At 40.4% G+C, this 27,790-nt stretch overlaps 1 protein-coding gene across 2 annotated transcripts in view; it reads left to right on the top strand.

Annotated features, from left to right (window-relative positions):
* cntn4 (contactin 4) overlaps positions 1–27,790 on the top strand; it is a 92,125-nt gene that overhangs the window by 50,427 nt on the left and 13,908 nt on the right. For both annotated transcript variants that reach the window (XM_083668702.1, XM_083668701.1), the window contains exons 6-11: positions 4,031–4,234; positions 7,584–7,686; positions 8,043–8,227; positions 12,592–12,731; positions 15,790–15,919; positions 16,927–17,077. In XM_083668702.1, the coding sequence (XP_083524828.1) occupies positions 4,031–4,234; positions 7,584–7,686; positions 8,043–8,227; positions 12,592–12,731; positions 15,790–15,919; positions 16,927–17,077 (913 nt within the window). The remainder of the gene's footprint in view (positions 1–4,030; positions 4,235–7,583; positions 7,687–8,042; positions 8,228–12,591; positions 12,732–15,789; positions 15,920–16,926; positions 17,078–27,790) is intronic.

Below are 27,790 nucleotides of genomic sequence, written 5' to 3'. Positions count from 1 at the left end.
CAAGATCATTAGGCAGCAGTGTCATTATTAATATAAATTGGAGGCATTGACACTCATAATGCATGATGAAGATGGGAACCTTCCCCCACTTTAAGAATGAACACTGCATTACTGATGTATCTACTGTACTAACTAAGTAGGAACTAACTGATATGTCCTTATAATAAACCCAAGCAGCTCCTTTTGTATTGATAGATGGGTTGTTTTGTCGGTTTATGCAGGCCTACGATGCTCTTGTTGTTCACCGTTGTCATAAGTATTCCCCATGTTCAAATGAATATGTATTGTTTTTGAGCGCGCTGACTCCGCAGGGGGATCCCTGGAGACTTTGCCACTGGGCTTGCTCTAAAGAGGCAGGCGACATCCTGCAGTGTGTAGATATTAATCACGTTAGCTACTTTGAACAAAGCCAAGAGGCTGGTTTTTAATTGTTGGCTCACTATACTGACACTAATAGAAACATAAGGAATGCTTGTGTAAGCATTTCCAATCGTTTGTCATTCTATGCTGCATTCTGGACATCTACTCTGGGAGGTGCAAGAGGAAGGCCGGGAAGATTATCAGGGACCACAGCCACGTCATGTTCTCTCTCTTACCATCTGGCAAACGGTACTGGAGTATCCAGACCCGGACCAACAGGTTCCTGAATAGTAGTATTCATACTACTATTGCTACTGCCCTATATTGTTGTTGTGTTCTGCTGCTATGTACTATGCACCTTATGTTATCGTTTTTATTGTTATTATATTGCACTGCATTTCATTGCACCATCTACGGCTATATTCTGTGCATATGATAAATAAACTTTGATTTGATTTGATTCTGTGTTTGGAACCTTTGAGACAGCTGTGTCGTCTAAAAGTATGGCATATTTTCTTTTGGAGAATTGCATAGGTTTTCGTCTTCCAACATCATTTTTACATTTTCACAAATCATTTAGGATATACTTCTCTCCGTTTTTGCGGATCTCTTCATTTCATTGTGACTTCTCAGAACCGTTTTGCAACCCTAGCAGTCTAGGCACACACACCACACTATATTTTGTCAGCATCTGACATCCCTCTCTGGGGCAAAAAATTCTGGCACATTTTGTCCCAGGCCCTGGGATTCCCGATGGTGGCCCTGCTCTGGGGACTCCTCAACGTAATAACTTCTCCTCTCAAATGTATCATCTTTTGAACATTAGAGAATAGAGAATATTGTCACTACCTATCTTCCGTCGTAGATTGAAGACCCATCTCTTCAGGCTATATCTTAACTGTCCCTCCTAAAGACCTATTCATCCCCACTACCCCCCGGTACAAGTTTCTCTACTGTAAATAAATTAATTATAAAAAATCTATATTTCTAAGTAATTATTCCTTCTTCTAGCATTGTGATTGTGAAGATTACTTTTTCTTATGATGACTGATGGATAGATGATTCACTTACTAGACAAATGTATTTGTTCTAAGTCGCTTTGGATAAAGGCGTCCGCTAAATGCCATAAATGTAAATGTATTGTCTGTCGCTAACATTCATAATCACACATTAAAGGATTGTAGGAATTGGTGGAATCATTCTATGAATTTGAGAAAAGGTTTCTAGAACAGCTGAGACCTTATTGTTAGTCTTTGTTTTTGATCAAAGGAGTTTGCAAGTTCAGAAAACTTTCGTTCTGCTGTAGTATCTAAGTACCGTTTTTAAATAAGAAATTGTCTATTTTGTTGCTGTGTGTACTTAACAGAGCATCAAAGAGTACACAATAATGATCGGAAAAAGTAATGTCAGACACTGAAACATTGTCAATGGTTATTCCTTGCGATGCTACCAGATCAAGTATATTACCCCGTTGATGGGTAACTTCCATTACATGTTGTGTCAATCCTAGGTTGTCAAGGAGATTCATAAACTCCATAGCCTTCAAGTCAGAACTATTATTAATTTGAATATTCATGTCTCCATTGAGAATTATTCGATCATACTTGTAGTACTGGTAGACATAAGCTCGGAGAGAAAGAAATACTGCTGATTGCTTCGGTGGTCTGTATAATGTTAAAATAAGCACATTTGATTCAGCTTTTAGCACAATGGCAAGATATTCAAAGGAAAATAATTTACCCAGATCAATTTTAGTGCAGCTAAACTGATCAGAGAAAATAGCAGCTAGAAACCACCTTGGCCTCTGTGTTTGTTGTTTTGTCTGTTGAACATGATCAAATAATTTCATCCAGCAAATGTACTGACTGCCAGGCCTGCCTGTCATATTAATTAGTCAGCTAATTCCCTGTTACCATGGTAGTAAATGTAACATTGTTTACATTACGGAATTTATTTGTTGAGTAAATGTTGATTTATTTGTGCATCTGCATTTTTTTTCTGAATGCAAGAAGTCTACAACCCTCTATCGCATAAATGTACAATCACACATTTTTGGGAATATTTTCATATTCATGATACATGTTTGACAAAGATATCTCGTTAGACTTTCACACTCGATAGTACTCCATCACTCACTCGTATAGCCACATTTTTCATCCCTTGTTAACACTATGTATGAGCAGGTGCAACCACAGCTCTAAAGCACTAGAGCATTAACAACATGCCTTGTCCTGCCTGTGAGTGTACCTTAGGGTCCCTGTGGTCCTCTGCTGTGCCATCACTCTCTGTGTTCAAGCCCCACACATACACACTCAGGTCCCAACCCAACCAGAGCTGTGGAGGGGCTGATTGGCCTGCTATAATGTCTAACAGTGAGGCAACCATAGCATGGATGGGATCATGCTGTGATAAATGACCAGGCAGTTATAAAGGCTAAGGAAGGAATCATCCAAGACTGTTTTGTTTAATTACCAGTCTGCTAACAAGTGAATGGCTTTGATTAGGCTCAGCAGGGAAATGCTACATGCCTGTCAATTAGAAGGACCAGAGAAGTCCACTGCCGCTGATTAGAATGTCAGAACGTACAGAAGTAATGGTTTGTCACTGAAAGCACCAAAAGAGAACTAAGCAACAAAAATGACCCAAAAAAACTTGACCCTGAAAGCAGTAGCATTTATAAGTGCACCAGGTGAAATCCAATTCAGCATTCCTCATTTGTTTTTCTTAGTTTGAAGCAGAGCAATATGGTACTTCTTTAGCTGTACAGTACAGTGCACAATAGGATCCCAAATGATCTATTAAACTGCTTTCTGAATGATAATGATGATTGTGATGATGATGATGATGATGATGATGATTATGACAATGATGAGTGAGCATCCTGGGGGAACTGTTATTTGATGAATGCAGTACAAAACAGGGCAGAATTTTAAAGAAGTACATCCTTCTCAAATGAATGTAAAGTGCTGGTTTTCAAGGCTCCTCTGTGAATCCTTTTGGCCTCTGGAGGTAAAAGGCTGTGGGCACAGAGAGTAATAGAATCAGCAGACAAATAGCAAAATAAATTGTCTGTGTCAAAGGTCACTTCAAAATATGTGTTTTGCTCGTTTTTAAAGATTCAAAACACAAAGATGTGACATTAAAGATATGCTGACATTTAGAGTCAGAGAATGACCGCTGATATTACCAACCTGACAGTTACCAGTCAACATGATGCTCTGTATCCTGGATGTCATAGTAGATCCTGTCTTTCCCTGTGTCCCTACCAATTTTTGTTTCCCTTACTATACCAATAGCACTGTATTTGAATGTTTTATTACAGCACTATTTACTTTACAGAAGTTAGAAATTACAAGGTAACAGTTGGCACCATCTGCCACTTGATATTATTTGAAATGTGTCCAGATAATTACAGAGCCCCATAATCACAGACTCTGACCATCATTAATTTTCACCTTAGCATGGAGCCCTGTGGTAACCCTTAGGAGGGTGACAAATCAGAACAACACTCCTCTGACACAACAGCATTTCACCAAGAATAAATTGGTACCTTTGTCTAATGGTTTTCTGATGAAACTACCAAACACCGATGATAATTTGTGTGACCTTTGAACCTAGATTTAGTCATGGTTTTATTTGATCTCAGACATTTCTTCTCCTTTTTTCACAGATCTGACTTTTTCCTGGATTTTTAATGAGTACCCCTCATTTGTGAAGCAGGACACTCGGCGCTTTATCTCCCAGGAGACAGGGAATCTGTACATTGCTAAAGTGGAGCCCTCTGATGTGGGCAACTACACCTGTGTGGTGACCAACACTGTCACAAAGACCCAGGTACAGGGCCCGCCCACTCCTCTAGTGCTGCGCAGTGATGGTGAGTTCCAGTTCAATGAAAATCACACCACACTAAGTCAAAACAGAGGAGTCATATTGCATGTGAAATGTATTGTGTTCTGTTATTTGTACGATAAGTAGTATTATCATATTTTTATATGAGATCTACCATTTGTTTAGATAAATCTGACCATCACGTTGGTCCAGCTAGGCTGCTCTGAGTCAACGTCGCACCTCCAGGTGTCAGGATAGCTGGTTCATACGTATGCAACAACATCATCACATGTTCAAGGGACAGAGGCTATAAGCAGCCAGTTAATGTTTCTCCATGGCATTCAATGGAGTGAGCGGTCCCAAATCTTATATTGACCAAGGGAATGTAGAATAGTTAGTGAACAAGTTTGATCTGACTCCAGTAGAACAAAAGATGATTCAGAGGCTCTATATATTTGGCACTCGCCAAATATAATGATATAATAGTTTATAGTCGAAATACTCTTAAACATTGTGTCTATGAGCAATGAGAGCAACACCCTAGACTCTTTGAATATCAGATTTAGTCAGGAATCAATTATACAGATAACGAGTTAAATAAGATATATCTCCTGACATGCTACATGTCGAAAATATCTCTCCCAATTATGAGATAAGATTCTAATTGCAGAAATCACAATGCGCCAACCGGACACCTGAACCGTATTGTGCGCTGACCATTGCATCGTGCAAACACAAACTAATTGACTATAATGATATATCTAGGCTTAACCGGGTCATTATGTATTCAAAGCAGAGTTCTAGCAGATTATCCTAGCATACAGATTAATCTGTTGCATTTTCGGACAAATGAGAGAAGCATAATCATCAATTGAGGAGATTTATTTAGACAAGAAATAATGTAAACCATCCAGCTTAGTTCAAGTCATACAATCAAAAGTGTGAACACACAACATATAAAACATATTGTTGTAGTTGATGGTTCTAGAAAACTAATCAATTAAAAATAAGATTGTCCAGCAAGACTATACGTGCTAACTCACGTAGGAGATCGGGTAAGCAATCTTTTCGAAGCAAGATTCTGAAAACATTTTATACCATCCCAGACCAAATGGAAATTCTACAGAAAACATCAAAGGACCGTTCATCAAATGTTTTCCATAGGTATCTTCATCTGGATCCGGAGCTAGCGGTGCGATACCATTTCCATTCCAATTACTATTGTAATGAACTGATTGACCATTTGACTGAATTTCTGTGGAACGTAATCAAAGATACAAAGCAAAATACTGGAAAGAAACATCACACAATAATGAAAATAACATCAAAATACTACTCGTAAAACACACATTAAAATAAGTATCTATGAAACATTGAAATGTCATAATAGAAACAACTAGGAGAAAAAAGGGGTGTGACCATTTAATCGCCAACAGGACGCTGGCTAGGTGTGCCCATTCTTCTTTGACACAATGAACTCAAAACACTTGTAAAGTGATAGCAGTTGATCAAGGCAATTCCTTTGGCTCACAAACACAGATAGTAAACACATGTAAATAGAATGTAGTGGTCACGAATTTAGCCAACAGCTGTATTTCCAATACTCATCTTCAGACCAGTATAATAATCAGCCTGTCTTCAAATCCATCTACATCAACAGTGTATGTATTGAACTGGCTATGAGAGTATGTTTTGTGTGGTCTTCCCACCCGCCACCCCAGCCTCCACCTGCTCAGTCGTTCTGCATGTAGCCTTCCTACGGGGGTTTGATAAGCCTTAGTCTCCCTGCCATATTGTATGTTGTGGTCGTTTTACTCCAGGCAGGGAGCTATACAGAGAGGAGCCATCCAATTATACCAAGCTTAAATGTCTTACCATTTTCTTGAAATAAATGGTTATACTGACGTGAGCATCCTGCCTGAACTAGGATTTAGACAAATATATAACCAATAGTTGTTCATTGTGAAAGGGTTTGCTCTGCTGGTTTAAGATTGAGGACTAAACTATTGGAGTGAAAGACCTACTCACAGCCATGAAACAAAAATGCTAACTTACTTGTAGGAAATAGACAAGTAGGACAAGTGTTTTTAAGGAATACAAATGAAATTCAAAGGTTAATTAGCTGTTTCGTTGCTAATTTAAGATGTGGCATGTTGTTTCGATGCTTTAGGCTGGCCTTATCAAATGCTCTCCAATATAAAGGTCATTTGTCTGCGAGTGATCTAATTGTTGGATTTTCTGTCCCAGGAAAATTATTTTAACTTGTGTTTAACACCACTGATAAAAGTAGATATAAGACATAAGATATGTACATCCTGATTCATGCTGGATTTTCATATTCATTTGAGCATATGATTGTAAAACATATCCCTGCCATATCCCTGTATGTCAGCTGCAAATACATACAATGATAGCACAACAAATACTTAATACTTAGTAAATTATTCCTCTTGAATATTATCCACTATGATTCATTGTATCAGGGGAAATGTAGTCTATCTATGTAGTCAGGCAGATATATTGCAGAATATTACATGACATTGCACCTACTTTACTTGGCAGTCAGGTGGGAATAGTTAAGAAGATAGTTATTGTGAAGAAGCAACAGCATTTGTCGGTTATTTTTGTAATATACGACATCACAATTAATCTGAAATTGGTACTTTGTGTGCATAACATTTAGTAAGACGTTAAGGGCTTAGGGTTATGCTCATTTATGTTAATTATTTTGTTTGAAACAAATCCAAAAACATATTTTCGAAATTCTGTTGGCAGTCTCTTTTGTTTGTTATTTTTGAGAGTTTTTTTATGCACGGCAATTTAAATTTGATTCAATCAATCCTCCAGATCTCAAGCAATTCCAGAGCACTGCCCAATGCTTAATTAAAATACGCTGTTTTGAACTAAGGCACTGAACCCACTGGTGTGACAAGGATGCATCAATAATCAACCTTATAGTCACACATTGCACATTTAGCTTGTACTACCTCCTAAAGGTTATGGTCTGAGACAATTACCACCACTTCTACCTGTCTCATTTAACTTGGCCACAGTTACCTTGCTGTATTAGACAATGGTGATAAGGATCTGAATTAGCTTTCACAGTCAATCAGGGAACCATCCAGATAACACATTCCTTACAAAATCAAGGAGATGAAATTGGGCTGTTTCCTCCATTTCGACAGCCATTTGTGCTGTAAAACCCTTTGGAAATGTGATAACGAATCACAGATAAAGAAAAGCGGCAATGAGAAAACCTGTTATTGGTGTCCCAAAGGAACTGCTTCTTCGGTACATGACAGTAATCACATATAGGACACTCACAGGGAAGTCAGCATTCCAAGGAAATGTGTCTATGCTCCGCTGATATTGGTTGTGTGTATTTTTTTTCTCAGGCGTGATGGGTGAATATGAGCCAAAGATCGAAGTTCAGTTTCCTGAGGTTGTCCATGTAGCCAAAGGATCAACTGTGAAACTGGAGTGTTTTGCTTTAGGGAAGTAAGTATGCTTTGGACTTGGTTTAATAGGCTCACAAATACATGAAAAGGGAGAGGTTATTAAAAAACAGCGTGATATTTTTCATGTTTCACTTCATGCCTCAAACCATCATCTGTTTGGGGCTGGGCCACACATCTAAGAATGTTGGTGAAGGGTGTACATAGGGTTTGAGAGACTAGTCCTGGTTCACTCACTCACTGAATTATTCATTTTCTCCATGTCTCCTGTTTTTATCCAATTAACTGAATCAGGATAAGGTTAAATGTTATATCAATCTAATGATCTGATTTGTACAGTATATCTTTCTTAGGTAATCATGATTCAATGCTACTCTACCTCATTCCACTTATCCTCAGCCCTGTCCCCTCTATCAACTGGAAGCGAGTGGACGGAATCCCCTTTTCTAGGAAGGTGGACGTGAGGAAAGCCAGCGGTGTCCTAGAAATCCCATATTTCCAGCAGGAAGATGCCGGCACATACGAGTGTGTGGCGGAGAACTCACGGGGGAGGAACACTGTAAAAGGAAAGCTCTCCTTCTATGGTAGGTGATCCAAAAGCACATGAATATTTGACCAGAGAAGGCTGCATGTGTCAGATTGGCTTTGACTGTGAGACATCAAAGCAAGACCTAACTGGTCTTAAAACACAGCCCATGATAATCAACAGCTTCTCCGCCACTTTGCATGGGGGAGCATCATTTGAACGGTGCATCAGAATGATTAAAGGCCCGTCAGCCATGATGCCTGTAATATTTCGATCCAGATTAAAGGAGTGATGCGGATGAGGCAGAGCCCTTGGATGCGACCTTGTTCGTATGCCTTGTATTGGTTTCCACCAGATGGCCCAGTGATTGACATCCAACTTGACTGGAGATCAAAGCTGTTAAATGTGCTATACTTAGACCAGAGGCACATATGCCTCCGAAATAATCTGCACTACAGCATCTGGATGAAGAGGAAGAAGAGGAGGTTGTACAGTCATTGTTATTTGTATTAGTCTGACTATCATAATCATATGTATGTTTAATTTGATTATAAAACAGATTATATCCCTTACTTAAAGCTGAGGTTAATACTGTAGATGGTCATCCAACAGTACAGTATTCTATTCAACTGAATACAGTGTGTTTGTTTTGAATTCACTGCCATTATCACTCATGCATGTATTAGTTGTGGACTTTTTTGATCTAAATCATTAAATGATCACTTGTGTACTCAGGACTTTAAAAGCTCAGGGGAACTGTGCTAGATAAAACAATTTCCCTAAATCCTGCCACGAGCATGCTGTTCTTCCACTTTAAGGCCAAATATGTTTTCATATTTGGTTCCAGCAGATGATCAGTATTTTGACTTTCATGGAGTAGTGGTGTTTGTGCCTGAAGAGACCACCGGCTTTATCAGTGGATCTCTGGGGTCTTACTATTTTAGTCCAAGCACATTTTCTATGAATTTTCAAATGAAGGGTCAGGACCAGGGACGTAGGCAGTATATTTTGTGAGGGGGTGAAAATATAGGAAATATAGAGCTGTGCCCCCCCTTTTCTACCCAGAGAAAATGTTGCATATCACCTGTTAAACAAGCAGTTCTGGTGACTTTTGCACTTTGTCAACAAACCACATCAAATCATTTGAAAACGCTGGTAAATGAACAAACGCCTCAGACCACTCATGCAGCAGCAACGTCCTCCTGAGTCACTTTACACCCACAACTTGCACGTCAAACATAGAATCAAAAGGTGTTTCACCTCCCTGGGACCTTCGATGCTCATCTAGGCAACTTTGATAAAGTTTGCAGATGTATTGTAGCAGTTTTGTGCCGCCCACGTCTCTCTGCAGGTGCTTTGACTATACAGGGCTTGACAATGCCACTTGCTTGCTCCAATCCTCCACTTAATCCTCGAAGCCAGTGGCCTACTGAGCCAGCAAATAATTTAATAATTTATACAAATTCTGTAATTATTAGCCTTTGATGACAATCAGATAAATATACTAACTTATTATATCATTGGGATGTAGGCTAATTCATCCAACGCGTAATATTTGCTTGTAACCTTATTGTAACATGATAACCAATTAGATCACAAGAACTTCCCACTGCATTCCCATAACATTTCCGAAGACCATACGCTCAACAAATCAACTTCATTATTTTTATTTTATTTTATATCATTTCAAGCCAGCATGATTGGGTGGGCCTGGGTTCTCTCTAATAAAAAAAGACCCCCGCTGACAGGGAGTGCGGCTGCACCTCCCACACCTCCCCCTTCCTACGTCTCTGGTCGTGATCTTTTGTTGTTAGAGTGGTAGTCATGCGATGACATACAAGAAGTCCTCCTATTATGTAAGTACCTGAAGGCTATCCGTACCAATGAGATTTATTTTTCCCTTCTGGAATTTTCCTCTGCTGCATGCCTAATGACCCATTTACAAGAATAGCTCATTGGGCTTCCTGAATGTTTCATTAGACTTGTTGTTTCATTGTTTATTTTTCCACACAATGTGGATCAGTCATGGATAAGATGTTCGAAAAAGACTAGAAATAAGCATTGCTGGACTAATGATATGGAAGTATTTTCTGTATGGAAAGACATACTGGAAATATATACTGTTTACACATTGCATTACAAACATTTATTTTTTTTAAAAGCAGGTGAGATTCGTACAAAGTACCTCCAACTGTTAGACATTCTTCCATATCTATTTCTGTAGGTAAATATTTACGATGTCTTAATTTTCATCCAATTTCACCTGCTCTCTCCTTCAATTGGTTCCCCCCCCCCCCCCGTGGAGTATAAGTCAGGCTCTGTCAGCTGTCAGGAATAACTCATTCTGTACATTAAACAATTTGCCATTATTTACAAGGCTTCTGGAAGGGCCCAGCACCTCCACATAATAGAACCCAGCAGCAGTGTAGCTCATGCTATGAGCTGCGGGGGCTGCTTTGTCCGTATTAGCTGCAGGTCTGGCCTCCTTCTCTCTGCTAGGTGATAAAAATCTGTAATCTTATTTTGAAGTCCCTTGGAATTAAGCCTTTGAGACATTCGTCAGCAGTGTGTGGGAATGAGGGAATCTGGTGTTCATCACTAGAACCTGCAGTCATAAAGCAGGGAAAGCTGGGCTTTCTGCTGAGGATAGAAATTAATGTATTATTTTACTCTGACATTCAAATGATCACCAACATCGACAGTTAGATGCTAATGGTTTAATTTTGTTCTGCACCCAGAAAGTGACTGATAATCATGCTTTCGACTTAATGTCACAGCTGTGGTGTTGATGCTTCGATTTGTCTGGTAAGATAATGCTGATAATTGAATTAAAATACATTAAAAAAAGAAGCCTGAAAACCATAACCTATTTTTGCACTTTATTGCATTTTCCCTTTTGTTTGAACAAAAGGTACACATACTGTAATGATAAATGAAAGTAATTATACATAGGCTGGCTCCATTTTACCATTTCATCTACAGTTTTTCAGACGTGCCCAAGTACTAGACTAAGATAATAGCATTTACACAAAAGCATACTCACCCTATCTACTATCTCCCCCTTTGTTTTATTTTGAAATGTTTTGGTTGATTGTGTGCATGCTGGGCACTATGCAGCCGGGGACGAGCTGCCCGGTTTCATTTTGTGAGCTCTGACTGAGAGTCGATATGTTCTCAGTGGGTGAGGGATGGAGTGAACGGCCCTGACAGTGAGGGGAAAAAACAACAACAACAATGGGGTCCTGAAAGGTGGAGCGGGTGGAGCAGGCCCACTAGGCTCTCCTGGAAGATTGCAGTGGCATGGATGCGATGCTAAATGACTGGTGATAATGGAGTAGCTCTCTGCTATTTCCTCTGGCGGCACTTCTGTCTAACACACACACTCACACACGCACAGACACACACATACACACACACACACACACACACACACACACACACACACACATACAGACACACACACACACAGACACACACACACACACACACACACACATACAGACACACACACACACACACACACACACACACACACACAAACACACACACACACACACACACACACACATACACACACAAACACCACACGTAATACCCAGGCATACATAGATCCAAGCACAGACAAACACCACACAAGTAGTGTCTCTCTCCCTCCCTCTCTTTCTCTCTCTCTCTCTCTCTCTCTCTCTCTCTCTCTTGCTCTCACACACATGCATCAAATATAATGCACAAAGGTACTGTAGGGATACATTTGCAATTACTATTGGATTTCACTGTTTCATCTTGCATTACTTGGAAACAAGCTGGAGCAGAATCCAATTAGTGTAGGATGTGTATGTACTATTACAGAAAAGTCACCTCAAAGGTCAGTCCTTGAGTGTGGCATTAGGTTGGTCTGTGTAATGGTATGGTCTGCCATTACTCTTGTCCTGACAATAGCCTTGTGTGATATAAGATTATAGTGGATTGACCTACACATCATCCTGAACATAGCTATGAGGACAGTAAATCTCTGCAGTTTTATGATCCTTACTTTTTTTGCTAAATCGTTAACTAGACTTGAGTTACTAGTTACTTGCAAGATACAGTAGGAATTCATGTAGCCTATCTACAATTATACCATCATTTACTTAAATGGTATTGGAGGAGGCATTTTATGGTACCACCCATTGACACTACATTTGGTATATTGTTCTCCCTGTGTCAGCCCACATAATGAACAAAGCATCCGTTGGTTCATGGACCATTTAATGCAAGGCAATGTGTCACTATTTACTCGATTCTACATGGGTCCAAGCACAGGATTAATTAGTAAATAAATAGATAACTAAGTTAGATATCTATGGTTTATTCTAGTTAACGTCATTCACTAATCTTTATGAAAATAGTCAAATATATTGCCACCTTATTCTGTACCTGCAGCCCCTCCACATCTGATTGAGAAGCCCCAGGACGTGCAGAAGCCCATCGACGACTCACTGGTGTGGGAGTGCAAAGCCACTGGGAAGCCCAAGCCCTCATACAGGTGGATGAAGAACGGAGAGAATCTGGAGTCTCTGGAGGTGAGCTCTCTCTACAATACTTTTTCTCACACTGGAGTGGAGTACCGAGGATCAAGAAGCATTTTCCTGAAACAGTGTTTACAGACAATCCATCCAACAGCAATGGTAGAGATTCACTGCCACTCAGTGGGGTTTTCTTAAAAAAAAAAATTAAATCATGTTCAACATTTGAACATATTAACAACATTAGAGTACTGATTTGTACAGTACCAGCATATTAAATGAAAGCCAAGTTAAAGTTATTCATGAACACACACTGTAAGCATTTAAGTATTTCATCTAATGTAGATAGTTTTATGAACATAAAACTTTACATTACTGTAATAAACCCGGTATAACACTATTTTACTAAACCCAGACAAAGCAGTGCCTGTTCAGGGATTTTCAGTTTTAATTCTCTCTGGTGTACTTGGCAGTAAACGGGAACAAATCTAAACATAGGTCAAGACCCCCTCTTTTCCTAGAGCATGCCTTTAAATTGTGCAGTTCCCCAGAACACCACTTAACTAAAAGGATTTAGATTATCCTGAACATGTCTGCTCAGCGTCGGTTTGTTAAGAAACCCAACTGCCACCAAGCCAACAATTTCATGCTAGTCTTGAAAGCAGGATGATGTAAGGGCCACCATAATCATATGTTAGATCAAATGTCTCAGAGTGCAGTCATTTTCTGAAAAAATAGAGGCTTTATAAATACAATGTGAATCCTATCCTTGATCTACTGTAGCTATGCGCCTCCTCAGATTCCCCCCCAAGTGCAATAAGGAGAGATGAACACTCTGCCTAGATAGTGTTCTCTACAGTATACAGACCCCAAGCTAGTTATTTGTTCAGCTTATTCTAATGGCAATAAAAACACCATAGATTGGAGTAAAGTATTCATTATGGCTTTTTGAAAATATGATTCCATATCCCTGAGTGGTAGCCGCCAGGTCCTTGGTGCTACGTGGCCAGGTTATTTGTGAGAGATTGATGGTGAGCACTCAGGCACAGCTTGGACGTAATAAATAAACAGACTTTATGCTAATTTTCTTCATTATACAAAATGGTCACAAACAAAGCAGAGGGTATCGATCAATCCTTGATGTTATATATGTAGTAGAAATGAGAGAAGCCTGTGTTATTGTTACCAAAGGCAATGCTCCAAACAGCAGGCTCTATTTTTCCCATAAAGGCAGATTAGGGTTGCTTTCAGCCGTGCATAATTAACAATCTGTCTAGTCATTGCATCACATTTTATTAAAAAACCTTTATAAATTCTGTGTAATGGTTTGTTTTCTCGGTTGGTGAAAGACCCTAGATTAAATGACAACTTAACCCAATTGTGTATCTCCAGGAAAGAGGGATGCTTTTGTTCAAACTTGTTTTAATTTTACACATTTTAATTCATACTAGACTTCTACACACCGGTAGTTTGGCTGCACAGATTTCTGGACCATCTGATGCTGATGTCTTTGAGTGAATCTGTGATGAATACACATTGATGGTGTTAGTTCTGATGGACTAGGATTACCTTAACATGGACATAATCAATGGAAGGATTAGTAATGCACTTGGATAAATAGATGAATCACAAGAGGTGTTACATTGTTTGAAATGTCGCCATCAACCACTGCGGTCTTAATCAATCTGATAACTAAAGGTCAGTGATGTAGGGAGAGGGAGATATACCATTTGTTGTGACTCATTACACTTAATCAATGGGGACCTTTCTGTTCCTCCTGCTCATTGGAACTTGAGCTAACTGATTATATGATATTACCCAAAATTTTGCTGATAACTTTCAACATTTAGTCAATAGATTAAGTGCTACCCAAAGTGTCCATAGTTCAGATTATTTGAATGCATCTCTCATACATGCCTGACTGGGGTGATATAAATTGATGATAATGAAGTATGAAAAGATTCATTTTTTAAATCACCATGACAGTTGTTTATTTTCAACATCAATCTGTCATGCTTTTTATATGTTTTACTATATCAAATGAAGTGACCCGGGAGTGTTGGCTTGACATTGCCAATCATTTTCATTCAGCAGAAGGTGTGCAGATGGTACCCCCAGGTCCCCACATGAAAAACTGCTGATTTAAGAGGAACGTCATGCTTAATTAATAGCAGCCGTAAACGGAGAGTTTTCCACGCACGGACTGATATACGCCACCATTTGCCTCCCCTGCCAGCAGGCATATTCGCCCTGTGTATCCAGAGCCACTGAGCATTATGGAAATTCAGACGCAACCTGCTCATTATTATTGGTGAACAGGAATAGCTAGTGATGTTTCAATGAGGACAGCTTCTCTTTTCATGTGACAGTACCTTAATCCTGTCAGACTAGAGGCAGAGACCTCATACACCCCTCTGGAAATGTGCTCTAATGACATTAAGGTTGAGCCTGTGGAAAACACAGAAGATCAAGGGAGCAAAAACTGACATAAAGAGCAGAACAAAAATAAACAGTTTTTGGTTTTAATGCAGCTCTGGATAAATACACGCTTAAGTTCAGAAAAATAAATATACCGTGGTGATAAAGTAGCTAAGTGCTTTGCTTTTAGTGAGTTATAGCCATAATAAGCATGTTTATTTTGATGGGCCAGTCACAACAGAGCTTCCTCCACTGTGGCAGGAAGCAGCTATTCAAGGGTGGCTCAGCACCGCAGGACTCACCGTGTACATTACAGCAAACAGTACTTAGTATGTATAGGGCATATCTATCAGGAAACCAATTTCCACAATGCAGTATACCTCTGATGTTAAGATATTCCTTTCACCGTCATCTACTCCTCCTGCTGAAGGAGAAACAGGCCCAGTGGTGCAGCCAGAGATATAAATAGGCCATGGTTTTATTTCACTCTCATAAACATGCAGATTGATTAGGGTCATTTTCTGCTACCCTGCCTCCCTCCACCCAACCCTTTCCCTCCATTAGTGATGAAAACCTAGATTTATTGCCATGTCCGTCACTTCCAGACCATAATTCACTGGCACACTGGCTGGATGCTTTTATGTAAATGAGCTATGGGAATAAGTCATATTAAAGGCATGTGTCTCTGTGTTCATAGGAGCGCATACAGGTCGCCAATGGGGCATTGTCAATCAGTCAGTTGACCCTGGCCGATATTGGAATGTACCAATGTGTGGCTGGAAACAAGTATGGCGAGGTCTACTCCAATGCAGAGCTCAGAGTCATAGGTAAGACGAAGCCAGATGGAATTTACAGTGTGCGTGTTTGCTTGTGTCTGCGTTTGTGCATGTGTGCATGACTTCGCATGTGGGTGCATGCTTTTGTGTCAATGCTATAGTTTTGCCTACTCTACACTACCAGAGAGTTGACCTCCAGCCTTTCAGGGATTACCCACTAATGAAAAAGCATTAATTATAGGATGAATGTAGATCAGCGACATTGATATATGCCTAGGCAGCTCTGCTCACCAGTCCCACCCATCTGCCCTGTCAGACCTGTCACTAGGCTCAGGGCTGCCCCCAAGCCCTCACTTCCCATCCATCTCCTACCAGCCTGATCATTGTTTTGCCATTGATTAGAATTAGACTCAACACAGCCAAAGAGGCCAGGTTAAATTGAATGTGGCGGTAAACATGTCATTGACAGTCCCTGGCAGAGACACACTAATTGAAGTGCCTTATAAAAGCAACGGAGGACGATCCAGGAGCGGTGGAAATTATCATGATAAAACTAATTTGCGCTGAAAAACGAAAGGACATGACATTTTCCCTTTGTTTTTCTTAGCTTTGAAAATGATTCCCTGTTAATTAAGGAGCACAGTGCACACTCCTTCTTTCCTGCCATTTCCGCTCAGTGTCAGGCACACACGCCTCGCTTTGAAGTGCATAGCAGTGAGGATGTGTTGAAAATAGTCATGATTTATACAAGCTTAGTTCTGTAATTAAAACAATTAGAGGTTATACAGATAACATCCAATTTCATAATTATTGTTGTTGTTGTACTCACTATACTGTATTGCTAATATTTTTGCTTAGCTTAAGTGTGGAGCATAACCCAGTCTCCCTGAGCCTCCGTAGCCTCTGCCTAGCTCCCGAGGCCCTTCCACAAGAGCATTTGGGATGCAGAACACAATGTACTCTAACATATCAAAAGTTGGATTTAAGAGGGAAAATATTAAGGGCAGAGGATGCCAAGGAGTTTGATATTGGTTTTTTAACATGCATGTCTTGTCTAGCTGTTGCCCCAGATTTCTCCCACAACCAACTGAGGACTCACATCCTGGTGAAGGAGGGAGGAGACATGCTCATCGAGTGCAGACCCAAGATGTCTCCCTGGGGTGTGATCTCATGGAGGAAAGGCAACGAGGCTCTCAGAGAAAGCATCAGGTACCTTGACAATCATCTTCTTTATTGCTAATCCTCTCTGCAAGGGTTTTGATATTCTTGACACTGTAGTGGTACCGTAGGATTTGTCCAGATATAGTTCCCTGGAGGTAATGTTCTAGTAGTATTGATAAAGAGCTAATGCCAAACACCTCTGGCTATGATTATGTTTACTTGGTCCACATCTGTAGCTTGATATTATATCTGAGTCATATTGATTATATTCCTCACTGATACAGCTTCTCTTCTCAACTGTTAACATTTATCTCAGCTTTAGCTTGGTAAAGCATCTGGAGATATAGATGAGATAACGTCTGTTTACCTACCCACGTCAGATGTAGACTCCTGTAAATCCCTCATATTACAGTAATCTGTAGACATACAAACTCTGATGTGCAGTATTTATAGTGTAGGTATTAAGTTTGCAAGCAAACCAGATGGAGGACTGAAGGAATTGTAATTGCATTGGCCAGGTTGTTGTCTAGTTCTTTGAGGGTAACTAACCAGACAACCCACAGTGCAGAGTTGGGGTGCTAATCAAGCACTTTTCGCGCTCCATGGGGGTGGCAATGACACCATACCAGTGTCTGCTGACATATGTTCAGACTTTTCTGGTACAAAGTGTTAAGCCAGATTGCTGGTAAAAGCAATGTGAGCTGTGTAGGTGGGAGAGAGAGATGGGAGGCTGGGCGTAGGGGTCCACTCAGACAGCCCTGATCCAGACAGGGGTCACCCATTGGGTGTCATCGCAGCTGCATGAGTCTGACAGCAAGACTGTGTGTGCAGTGACTCGTCAGGGTTTACATATACACAAAGAAGTGTTGTTGCTTGTCAAACAAAGTGGCTGGGCATTTGCATAGTGGTTACGCTGCTGGCACCCTTCAATTCCCCTGTATACCTAGATGCTGCTATCATCCATGATGTCCAACAGAGATACTGAGCCTACCATTTTGATTTTAGTGTCCTTCTTTTATGGATATGAGTTAAGAGTTATTGTTGAGTAGGGTTGAGTCCAGCCTTTACCGTCTGGTTTGAATCCAAAACATTACCATACTTTTTTGGGGTTGATTTAAAGGTATTACCAGTGTAGTAAGTATATTGTCACAAAGGTATACCGGTTTGAAAATTCTGATACCGGCTCAAGCCTACTGTTGAGATATACTGTACGCTCTCTCTATTGTTCTAGGTACCTTAATTAGAATGCAGTGGTGGGGACTCACTGGATATGGGGGAAAAATGTTTTTTTCTGGACCAGTTTCCCTACTGTCATAAACATAATATATCATAATATACTATCTAGAGAGGGAATTCTATTACAATATATCAATATCTGTAGTCAAGTGGAGTCCTGGGCTTTTTTGAAGTTAAAAAGATAATTGTCTTGCCTTTGCTTTGTAAATGGTATTCACTGCAGATCACCTGGCTTCAGTTTGACACAGAGGTAATTAACAAGAAGAATGTACAGATCAGAAGATTGTGTGCATCTGTCCCAGGTTGTATTGTGGTGGATGAAATCTTGTCAGAATGCTGGATTGCTTTGTCAATAGGTCCCCCTGCCAACTTACTTTTTGCAGAACTGAGAATATGTGTGAGATCCATAAAATGTGCTGAGTCTTTCTATCTCTTTATATCTCCCTCTCTCTCTCCCACTCTCTTTCTCTCTCTCTTTCTCTGTCACACACACACACACACACACACACACACACACATAAACGTACACACACACACGTCATTATAACAATTGAAGAACATATGATCATACTTCAAAATGACTGTGCTACCGGAGGATGAATGATTCCTCAATGTTTGTGGTTCAGTCATTGTTAAAAACCCATAATATGTTCTAAAGTGAGGCTCGTTCACCTTTGCTAATGAGTGGACAAACACTATCCACTGCTTGGTCTATTACAGATTTGCCTTACCATTAGCACAGTGACTGTACTTGAGAGTAATCAATAATCACATGTATTGTTTTATGTAAATAAGTGTGCGGCCATACACCTGTTCAGGAGTGTGCATAATCAAAGGGGGGCTCTGAACCCCTTTTGTTGAAGATGAATTGCCTTAATTGCATTAGTGCTCCACAGTGGCTTTAGAGGGAGGGGAGCCAGTGTCACCAGCTGGGTAATCCATCTTCATAGCAGCAAGCCCTTTTTTCTGCAGGAGACCAGAGGGGGGGGGGGCTGTCTTATCTCTCCCAGACAACCCTGCAGGGACACGGTTTAGATGACATCAGCTGGAACAAAGCAGCTGAGAAGGCGCTGCAGGTCTTGCTGATGAGTGTATAAGTGGGCCGTGTCAGGCATGGACCACTGCCTAAAAACACGCCATTTCAATATGTCACCACCGGAAGAAAAAAAAATGTGTTGGCCCCCAACAACAGACCCACACAATCAACTCTCTGCTGATGAGTGGCCACTGGACGTGCTGACATTCAGTTTTTTTCGCTCAGAATTAAATGCAATCTTTCAAAGGCCTCATGGATTTATCTTACATGACTGTGGCACTCTATTTAGAATGCTTTTTAGTCCTTTGATTTGGTTTTGAGGCTATTTGCCTTTAGAGAGAAGTAGTAAACTGATCTGGGAGTAGATACATGTGATCTCCCTGGTGGAAATACAGGGCAGCTTGTTTTCCTGTGCTCTGATGCTGCAACACATTTCCTCTGAACCACATGGGTTTTATTGCCATGGTGAGATCCGTTTTGTGCCTCTATATTAATTTTCCTGTTGTATATGGAAGTGGAAAACTGTAGTCCTGTATATATTGGTTATACACAATTTAGAATGAACATAGCCATAATATAATGTACTCATTACTGTAAGAAAGAAAGTAAGTAATGTAGCCCTTAACCAGATTCTCTCCTCAAGTTGTAGTATGTTGAATTAAAGACCGCATACCATCACAGAGAGCAATGATTATATAATGTATACCATTGAAGAAATCCAGGAGATATACAATAAATGTGGTTAACATTCACTTTGTGTCATGAACAAAGGCCAATTTCATTTGTAAATTAGTATAAATCTATTTTTATAATTGACCTTTTGAAAATTGAACTTCTCTGCCTCTGGGCGTTTGAACTACAGGATTATTCTTCCTATGTAATTTAGTGCTTTGTTCACAATGCATAATTAGACTGTCTTTGACGTGGTCTAAGTTCCTGCTGCCTTCGCCCACTCTCTCTTGGTCTCTTAATTGAAGGCTGACAGACCTGTGATGCATCCAACATACGGACAGGCTCTGCTTGAAAACATTTCTTCCACAATATGAGTGGATGATGAGTTGAGTGGTGCAAATAAGGTGCAGCAGGGTTTCTGTGTCAGCCCCAAATCTAGCCATACTTATGAGCCATCGGTATCCCTCTTGCAGAGACAGAGGAAATGAGGATGGCTCTCACAGAAATGAAGTGATGTCTGCTAGAGTGAACTCCATTTAAAGGCCCCATCTGCTATGCCAGCCACACTCCAGAATGAATCAATGTCAGGACAACACCAAAATGTGCAACAACTCGTCTTCCTCCAACGACACTCTGATGCATTTACTTATCACCAATCTAGAAATCATTCGACATGACTTTTTGGAAAGATTATGATAAGATGTTCATCAAATGTTCAGCTCGGTTTCAAGTTCTGGAATGAATCAGTGTTCTGTGGAAACAAGTGTATTAATAAAGAGGGTGATTAAATGATCATTGTGAATGTGAGGCCCAGTACGCTATTTTAGTTTTATCATTTGACGGTGGCATGCTGTTGTGCTTATTAAAAAACATTGTTTATCATGTTTAAATGTCACTTCTAATTTTTTCTCATCACATCTCATCTCACATCTAATTTCCTCATTTGTTTCTAATTGAACATCTGGTTGTAAAGTGGAGTTCTGACTCTCTGTGGAGGTGCTGGTGCCACACGGCAGCACGCTAGAATATTGAGTGGTGCTGCAGCCTAAGAAACTTATCTCATTACCTCACCTTGAGGGGAGCAAAGTCCACCACCTGATAGGTTGATGTGGCCAGCTGATGTACCTCATTTGGATTTAGCCTGCCTCTTCAGAGGTGTTTGGTGGTGTTGGCAATGGGTGGAATGTCACATGAAGGGGAATGGCCCCCCCACCTGTGGATGAGAGCAGGCCTAGGATTACAGCTCTGCTGGAGTACCCTGGCAGCCCAAGACAACACACCACGCAACGTTCAAAGGCTTGAGTAACACACACACACACACACACACACACACACACACACACACACACACACACACACACACACACACACACACACACACACACACACACACTGGCCAGTGGAGCTGTGTGATAATCATTTCCCCTAAATTATGTTGTGACGTTTATGGCTGCTTAAACGTCTCTTAAATGGCTTTAACAAGCTGACCTTAACTTGATCTAGCTACAGTACATGTGCAGAGCTAGTGCAATGAGGAAAGATCCATGTGTATTGGTCACTTCACTGTTACAAAAAGTCAATCAAGATTATAGGCAGTAAATTGATTATTGCTGATAAGACAGACTATCATAATGGTTTGATACGTCACGTTTTAGACATGATATTAAGAAAAGACTGAACATTCTGAACATTTTGATTCTATACTGAATCTTATTGTTTGCCTGGCCTTGAATCGCTCTGCCCACTATCGTTATTTTCCGCTGCCTTCCCGAATAGAAATCCATTAGTGCCAATCAGTGTCTTTACAAAAACTTTAACCCGTGTGTATCGCTGAGTTTCAGATTAAGGCTTTGACACTCTGATTGGTTAGGGACAATCCAATTGCTGATACCTTTATTTTGCATAACGCCCCTCAAATGTGACGTAGTGTGTGACAATCGACCTCCAAGATGGCGGATCCAGACTGAATTAAGTGAAGGATAGTGCAATGTCATTGTAGGTCCTGATATGCGGCAGGCACATCATGACTTTTGTTTGTAAATCATGCATTAGTTTGAATGAAAGACATTCAAATGCAAAATTATTGATCTGCTGCTAATCACTTGACCTAGTTACTATACATTTACTGTATGGTTTATGAACTATGTGTTTCTTTGAAGGGTTGTAAAAACAAGCTACTGTACAGAGAAAAAAAAAACTGTTGATCGACTAAACCCAAATAAATCTTAACCCGGAGCAAAAGTGAATTTCAAGATGTTTGCTGAGATTAGGTTAGAACCCTCTTTACCCGTCTACGTCCCATGTACTGCTCTGCGGGATTATTTTTATCTGGGAGACTGCTGCTGATATCATTTTTCAAAGCGAGAATCCGCCAGCACAGCACGAGTAATCCATCTTGGTTCCTCCAACAATTTCTTCTGAACACGTGTGTGTGTGTGCTCTTTATTCCTGAAGGATACCTCAGTGCATGAGGAGGAGATGAATATCAGTCGCTGGGAATAAACGGAGAGCGCAATTTGTGATTAAAGGGATCCTCTAGCAGTACATCCACAAGCCCCTCTGTGGCCCAGGCAGATAAACACTCTCTCCCTCAAATGCAATTACCAACACAATCACACCCTGTTCTACAGCCGGGAATTAAGACAATCTAAATCAAGCTGCTTGATGAAGACAGCTACCTGTAATAAGCTGCGTGTTCAGCGCAACATTTATTTCAAAGACATCATTTGGGCAGAAAGTCCTTAGACAGTTGAATTTCCTCCTATTTATGTTCAGATTGCGTTTGTATAGTGTCATTATGAGGAGTAGGCTGATAACAAGTAAAGAGCCTTTTTTCTGCCGGGGGACATTATGTTCTGTAGTTAGTAGATGCACGTTTTTCGTATTTATTGTTTTAGTGAGGTTTGACTATGAAGTGCTTTTTGTGTTCATTTTAGATGCTTTGTGCAATTTTGTCAACTGAATCAATGGCCAATGATAGTACCAAAACGTTGGTATTATAGGTGATATTATGTTGGTATATACAATACAAAATTTACTGTAGCAATATCATTTATCAGAGAAGGCCTGTGTTGCATTTGCCAGGAAAAATTTTCATGCCTGTTAGGTCCATGGGGAAACACTTTTCTCCATTTATATTAAGCCCAGGATACGAGGGAATGTGTATTTGTTTCACAAAGTAGAGATTAATACTGCCTTTGAAGGCTAACATGCCTGTCCCCTGGCTCTGTTTTATTACGCTGTGTATTGCTATGGAAACCTTGATGCTACAGAGTGCCCCCGAGGCAAGGGTCAACCGACAACGAAGTGAAAGGAAATGTCATTTCACGTATAGCCTGCAACTCACTATGTTTTCTTCAATGTTAATGGAACTGAAAAAGAACCAAGGGTGAAAAATACCCTGCATATATAACTGCATTATGCTATTTGCAGAGTATGATAATTCTTTCTGTTCTGAGACAAGGGGAATATGCCCTTACTTACTGTCAATCATTCTTGATCATGTTCTCATTCTCTTCCACTCAACAAGACCTCTGTGCAGCGGTGGCTCCAGATGCACTCCTCTCATATTATTGTGTTTTGATTGACGTAAGCAAATGATCTGAACTGCACAAGCCTTTAACAATGGCTGGAGGTGCTTCTAAACCAAGTATTTATGGCTGTTTCAGAGTCACTCTCCGTGATGGACTGTGCACGTCATTATAGTTCATAATGAGCACGTCCAGGGCAAAAAACCCAACTTACTGCTCTAAGCAATTTGATGGGTTTAAAGGGTTTTCGGTACTTTTAACTCACGTAAATCACGTAAAAACACGTAAATCATACAGAACCTCCCTGTGTCTATGAGATAACATTGTGTTCTGCATTTGGCACCTCCATCTATTAACCACAGTAAACACAGATATAGTCAACAACCCCTAGTTCAAAGCCCTCATACATACTCTATGTTTTAGTGGATTTTCAAGATGCAATTCTCTCCTGTTTTGGCCGGGGGTTATGAACCTGACACCATCAGGTGACATTCCATTATCATTTGGTTGCTCTTCATTTTACAGCTAAGAGCAAATCATTTCCAATCATAAGCACATAATGTCTTGAATTATTAGGGAGAACTAATAATATAAGTGACAGGTTAAGAGGTATTGGGACAAGCCTGTGTACAGCAAAAATCAATATCAATTACAGCAATATTGGAGAATTGTCAGGTAAAATGCCCAGGTGTCCTTATTTTACCAACATCAGGCAATCGGTTTGTTGTCTAGGTGATAAAAATATGAACTCATTGCCACACTTATTATTGTGTACTGTAATTGCATGTTAACCTTGAGGTTGACAACTTTACCAGAAGTGGTACTGTATGCACACCAGATGTTTTTGAGAAGTCTTCTCCAACCATTTTTTTTTTCTCTGTTGAACTACCTGCATCCCATACTGCAGGTTTTGGCTTCCTGGGTCAGACCTGTGCAATTTGGCTTGATTTACGTGGCTGACAAGGCCGTTTCTCTCAGACACAGAGCTCTGTGGGGAACCTTTGGAGAGACAGACTTTCAATTTATCTTGTGATGCCAGACATTTCCCTCCACACACTTCAGGGCTTTAAAGCAGTCAAGAGCATAGATCAACACTTGAAGTTTAGGTCCAACCTCTTGTCCCGCTCAGAGGATATAGTGACCTAGCCTCTCCCCCTATAGACGCAGCATCAGAGCCTCTCTCTATTCTTCCCTCCAGCAGGGTTACTAACACCAACACTTTGATACAATTATGATTAGAAACACCACCTGCAGGTAGGTCAATGATTGCTGGTGTGGTGTATCAAGGCAACATACTGTACTTCAATGCATACAGTACCTCACCTTATCTGTAAGGTTAACACAGAGGGAGCACACAGCCAACACGTTCAGTTAAATGCACAGCCTGTTCATGTGCAATGAATGCCTGATGATACTAGTATTTGGAATGGCATGGATCCAATGCAGGTTGGGCTAAATCAGGTGGGAGGAAATGGTTGTGAAAGGAGTGTGTACACAGGTGTCATACACATCGTGTGTTGCATGCCTGAGCCGAGGTTAATTATTTTGTGAAATCACCGCAAGCTCTTTTTGCACACGGCCTCATGCCTGAGTAATTCCACTGATAGAATCTTAACCCCTGTTTCCACAGTCCTGTTTTATTTACCCGCTAATGAAGAGCACACAGAGGCACAGAGACTCTGCAGTCACACCTCCAATCAGGCTTGGAGATGGAGTGGGTGTGTTTGTGAATGGTTGTGTTTACGAATTAAACCTCTGTTGTATGATCTCTGATTACATATAGCCTATTATGTATGCATAATGACTTGATAGAGGGGGTTGTGTCAGCAATCAGTCTGTTTTTGTCAACCAAATGCTAAATAGTATTGAGTGTAATACTGCCACTATAAGTTCACATCATTTGTAGTGAATATAACACATTCTAGTACTACCACTCACAGTATAATGGTGATTTTCAGATGTTTTTGCTAATGTAACCCTCATAGTGCCAACATTTCAAAGAGAATGTCAGAGAAGATAATGAGAAGGGGTTTTACTTTGGACCATACAGTACACTTTCCAGCAATTTGCACTTCACAGTGGGGAGCAATGGCTGCACTGCGACTGATGTTATTTGTGTCTTTCATCTTGTCGCAGGACACAGAAGATCAACGCTGTCCAGTCTCTCTCTCAGTAGCTTGATCTTGCCCAAAAACATTTCCTGTATTTTTTAGGATTACAACATGAGTGTGTTTGGGCATTCCCTCTTGTGTTAGAAATAACCGAAGTCTCCTCTGTGGAGGTATATTGCAGTGACCATTAAACTTGAGCGAGGCTGAGATGAAAAGAGTGTCACTTGTGTTCATCTCACCTGTGAATTATTGATACATCCTCCTCCGCACCGGCTCACTCAGGGATTGAGGTGGGAAGACTCTCCTGAGATAGTGGGCAGATCAGACAGACATGTTGTCTGGGCTTAGTAGGGGGGAGGGAGAGAAGGAGCAGAACTCGAATACGTTTACTTCTGTTCTGATATACTGTACAGTGCAGTGTCTTTTTTCAGTTGACTTTTATTTTACCTCAGCTCCTCACTAACACTGGCTTCAAAGCCAACTCCTTGGTTCACCATTAATGTCTTTCCCCTCTCTGTGCTATCAGTCAGGAAGAGAGGACATCCCTCTCCAATATCTCTCCATGAAGACACATTATATAGACTTTTCAGTGTTACCAAGGACAATCTTAATTCACAGGGAGTCAGTTTAGAGATTGAACTCGGCCAGTAAGAGTGTATTGTGTTTGCGCTCAGCAGAGCACCCCATGTATTTTCATCTTAGAGGATTCACAGCACACTAGTCACTTGGCTGTCCCTTTGTCTCTTGGGATAAGGGGATTGTGGATGCGGCGCAAAGCGCACACATGCAGGTATTTAGTTATATTGAGGTATTGCTGTGAGCCATGTGCTGGATACAGTAGGTTGTCTTAAATCAGGTCATAGCTTGATCTAGTTAAAACAATGTGTTGCCCTATTTGGATTTCTGTGCTGTCTGGGGTGTATTTGCCCAAAAAAAAGACTCTTTGTTAATTGATGATAGATGTGTTTCTGGTCTTCTTGTATGTGGAACTATACATATTCATAGTACACAATTTACCTGATATATTGTAAATTTTGTTTTCTTTAAACACAGTGAAAAAACTATTCACAGATTAGGGTATTTCCCATGACAATTAACTTTGCAGCCAACATTGCTAGCAAGCTACAGTATTTTTTGTAATGGACATTGCTGAAGTGGCTTTATTTTTTCTGGAATTATAATTGGCTGTTGGAACACTACCCACATGGGGACCAGTGAAAATTATTGTCTGTTTTGAGCTGCCTATTGTTATGTTACATATGCCTATTGTTATATTGCATACAGTGGCTTCGGAAAGTATTACCCCTTCACTTTTTCTTTTTTCTTTTTTACAATAAGGCCGGTGGCTGTTTCATATTTACAATTTGCCGATACAGCAAAGTGTTTCAGATAATTGGAATCTACCATGCTTTTAATAAATTGGCCCTCCCTTTTCCCCCACACTGCCCAGCTTCCAAGGTCACTATTTCCATTTATGCTTGTTATTTAGTAGAATGTCGAGATTAGTTAAGGACCAATGACCTTTTGAGGTACCATTGGTCATTGTGTAAAGGCCATGCTGTTGTCCTGCATGTCTTGCAGTCATGTGGAGCATGAATCAGCCCTGTAAAGATTCTTCTTGACAGATGTGTCACCGCTGAAAGAACAAAGCCCAATTCGAAATACTGTAGAATATGTGAGAAACATACACTTTCAAAACCTTTGCAGTGAATCATCATACACATTTTCGATTTACATCAATGCAAGATGTATGTGTTACACACAGATCTTGAGTTAGTATTCCACCCACAAGCCACTATGTCACTGGATTATTCTGACAGATGAACGTAAACGTTTCATTTGTCCCCAGAGCCATACAACTTTACAATATGTCAATCAAGGGCAAAGAGATGGACTTCTCTGCATAACCTCCACCCTCTGTATCACATCACTGTCCTGTACCTTACTGTCTCACCTCATTAACTACAATGTTTACTGGCTATGCTAGGCCTCATACACAGCCCCTACCTCCCTCACCAGCCTGGACTAAATGCACTTTAAAAATAGTCCATATTTATGTAGCCCATATTTAGTATTTAGTTTTTAGTATTTAATGCTATAATTGCACTGTCCTATAATTGCACTGTCTGCCTTACCTTTTTGCACCTCACCTAACTGCAAAGACGTTACACAAATG

The sequence above is a fragment of the Argentina silus genome, assembly GCF_951799395.1.
Source record: "Argentina silus genome assembly, chromosome: 4".
NCBI classification, from domain to species: domain Eukaryota; kingdom Metazoa; phylum Chordata; class Actinopteri; order Argentiniformes; family Argentinidae; genus Argentina; species Argentina silus.
The sequence above is the reverse complement of the archived record's forward strand: the minus strand, read 5'-3'. Positions and strand labels throughout refer to the sequence as shown.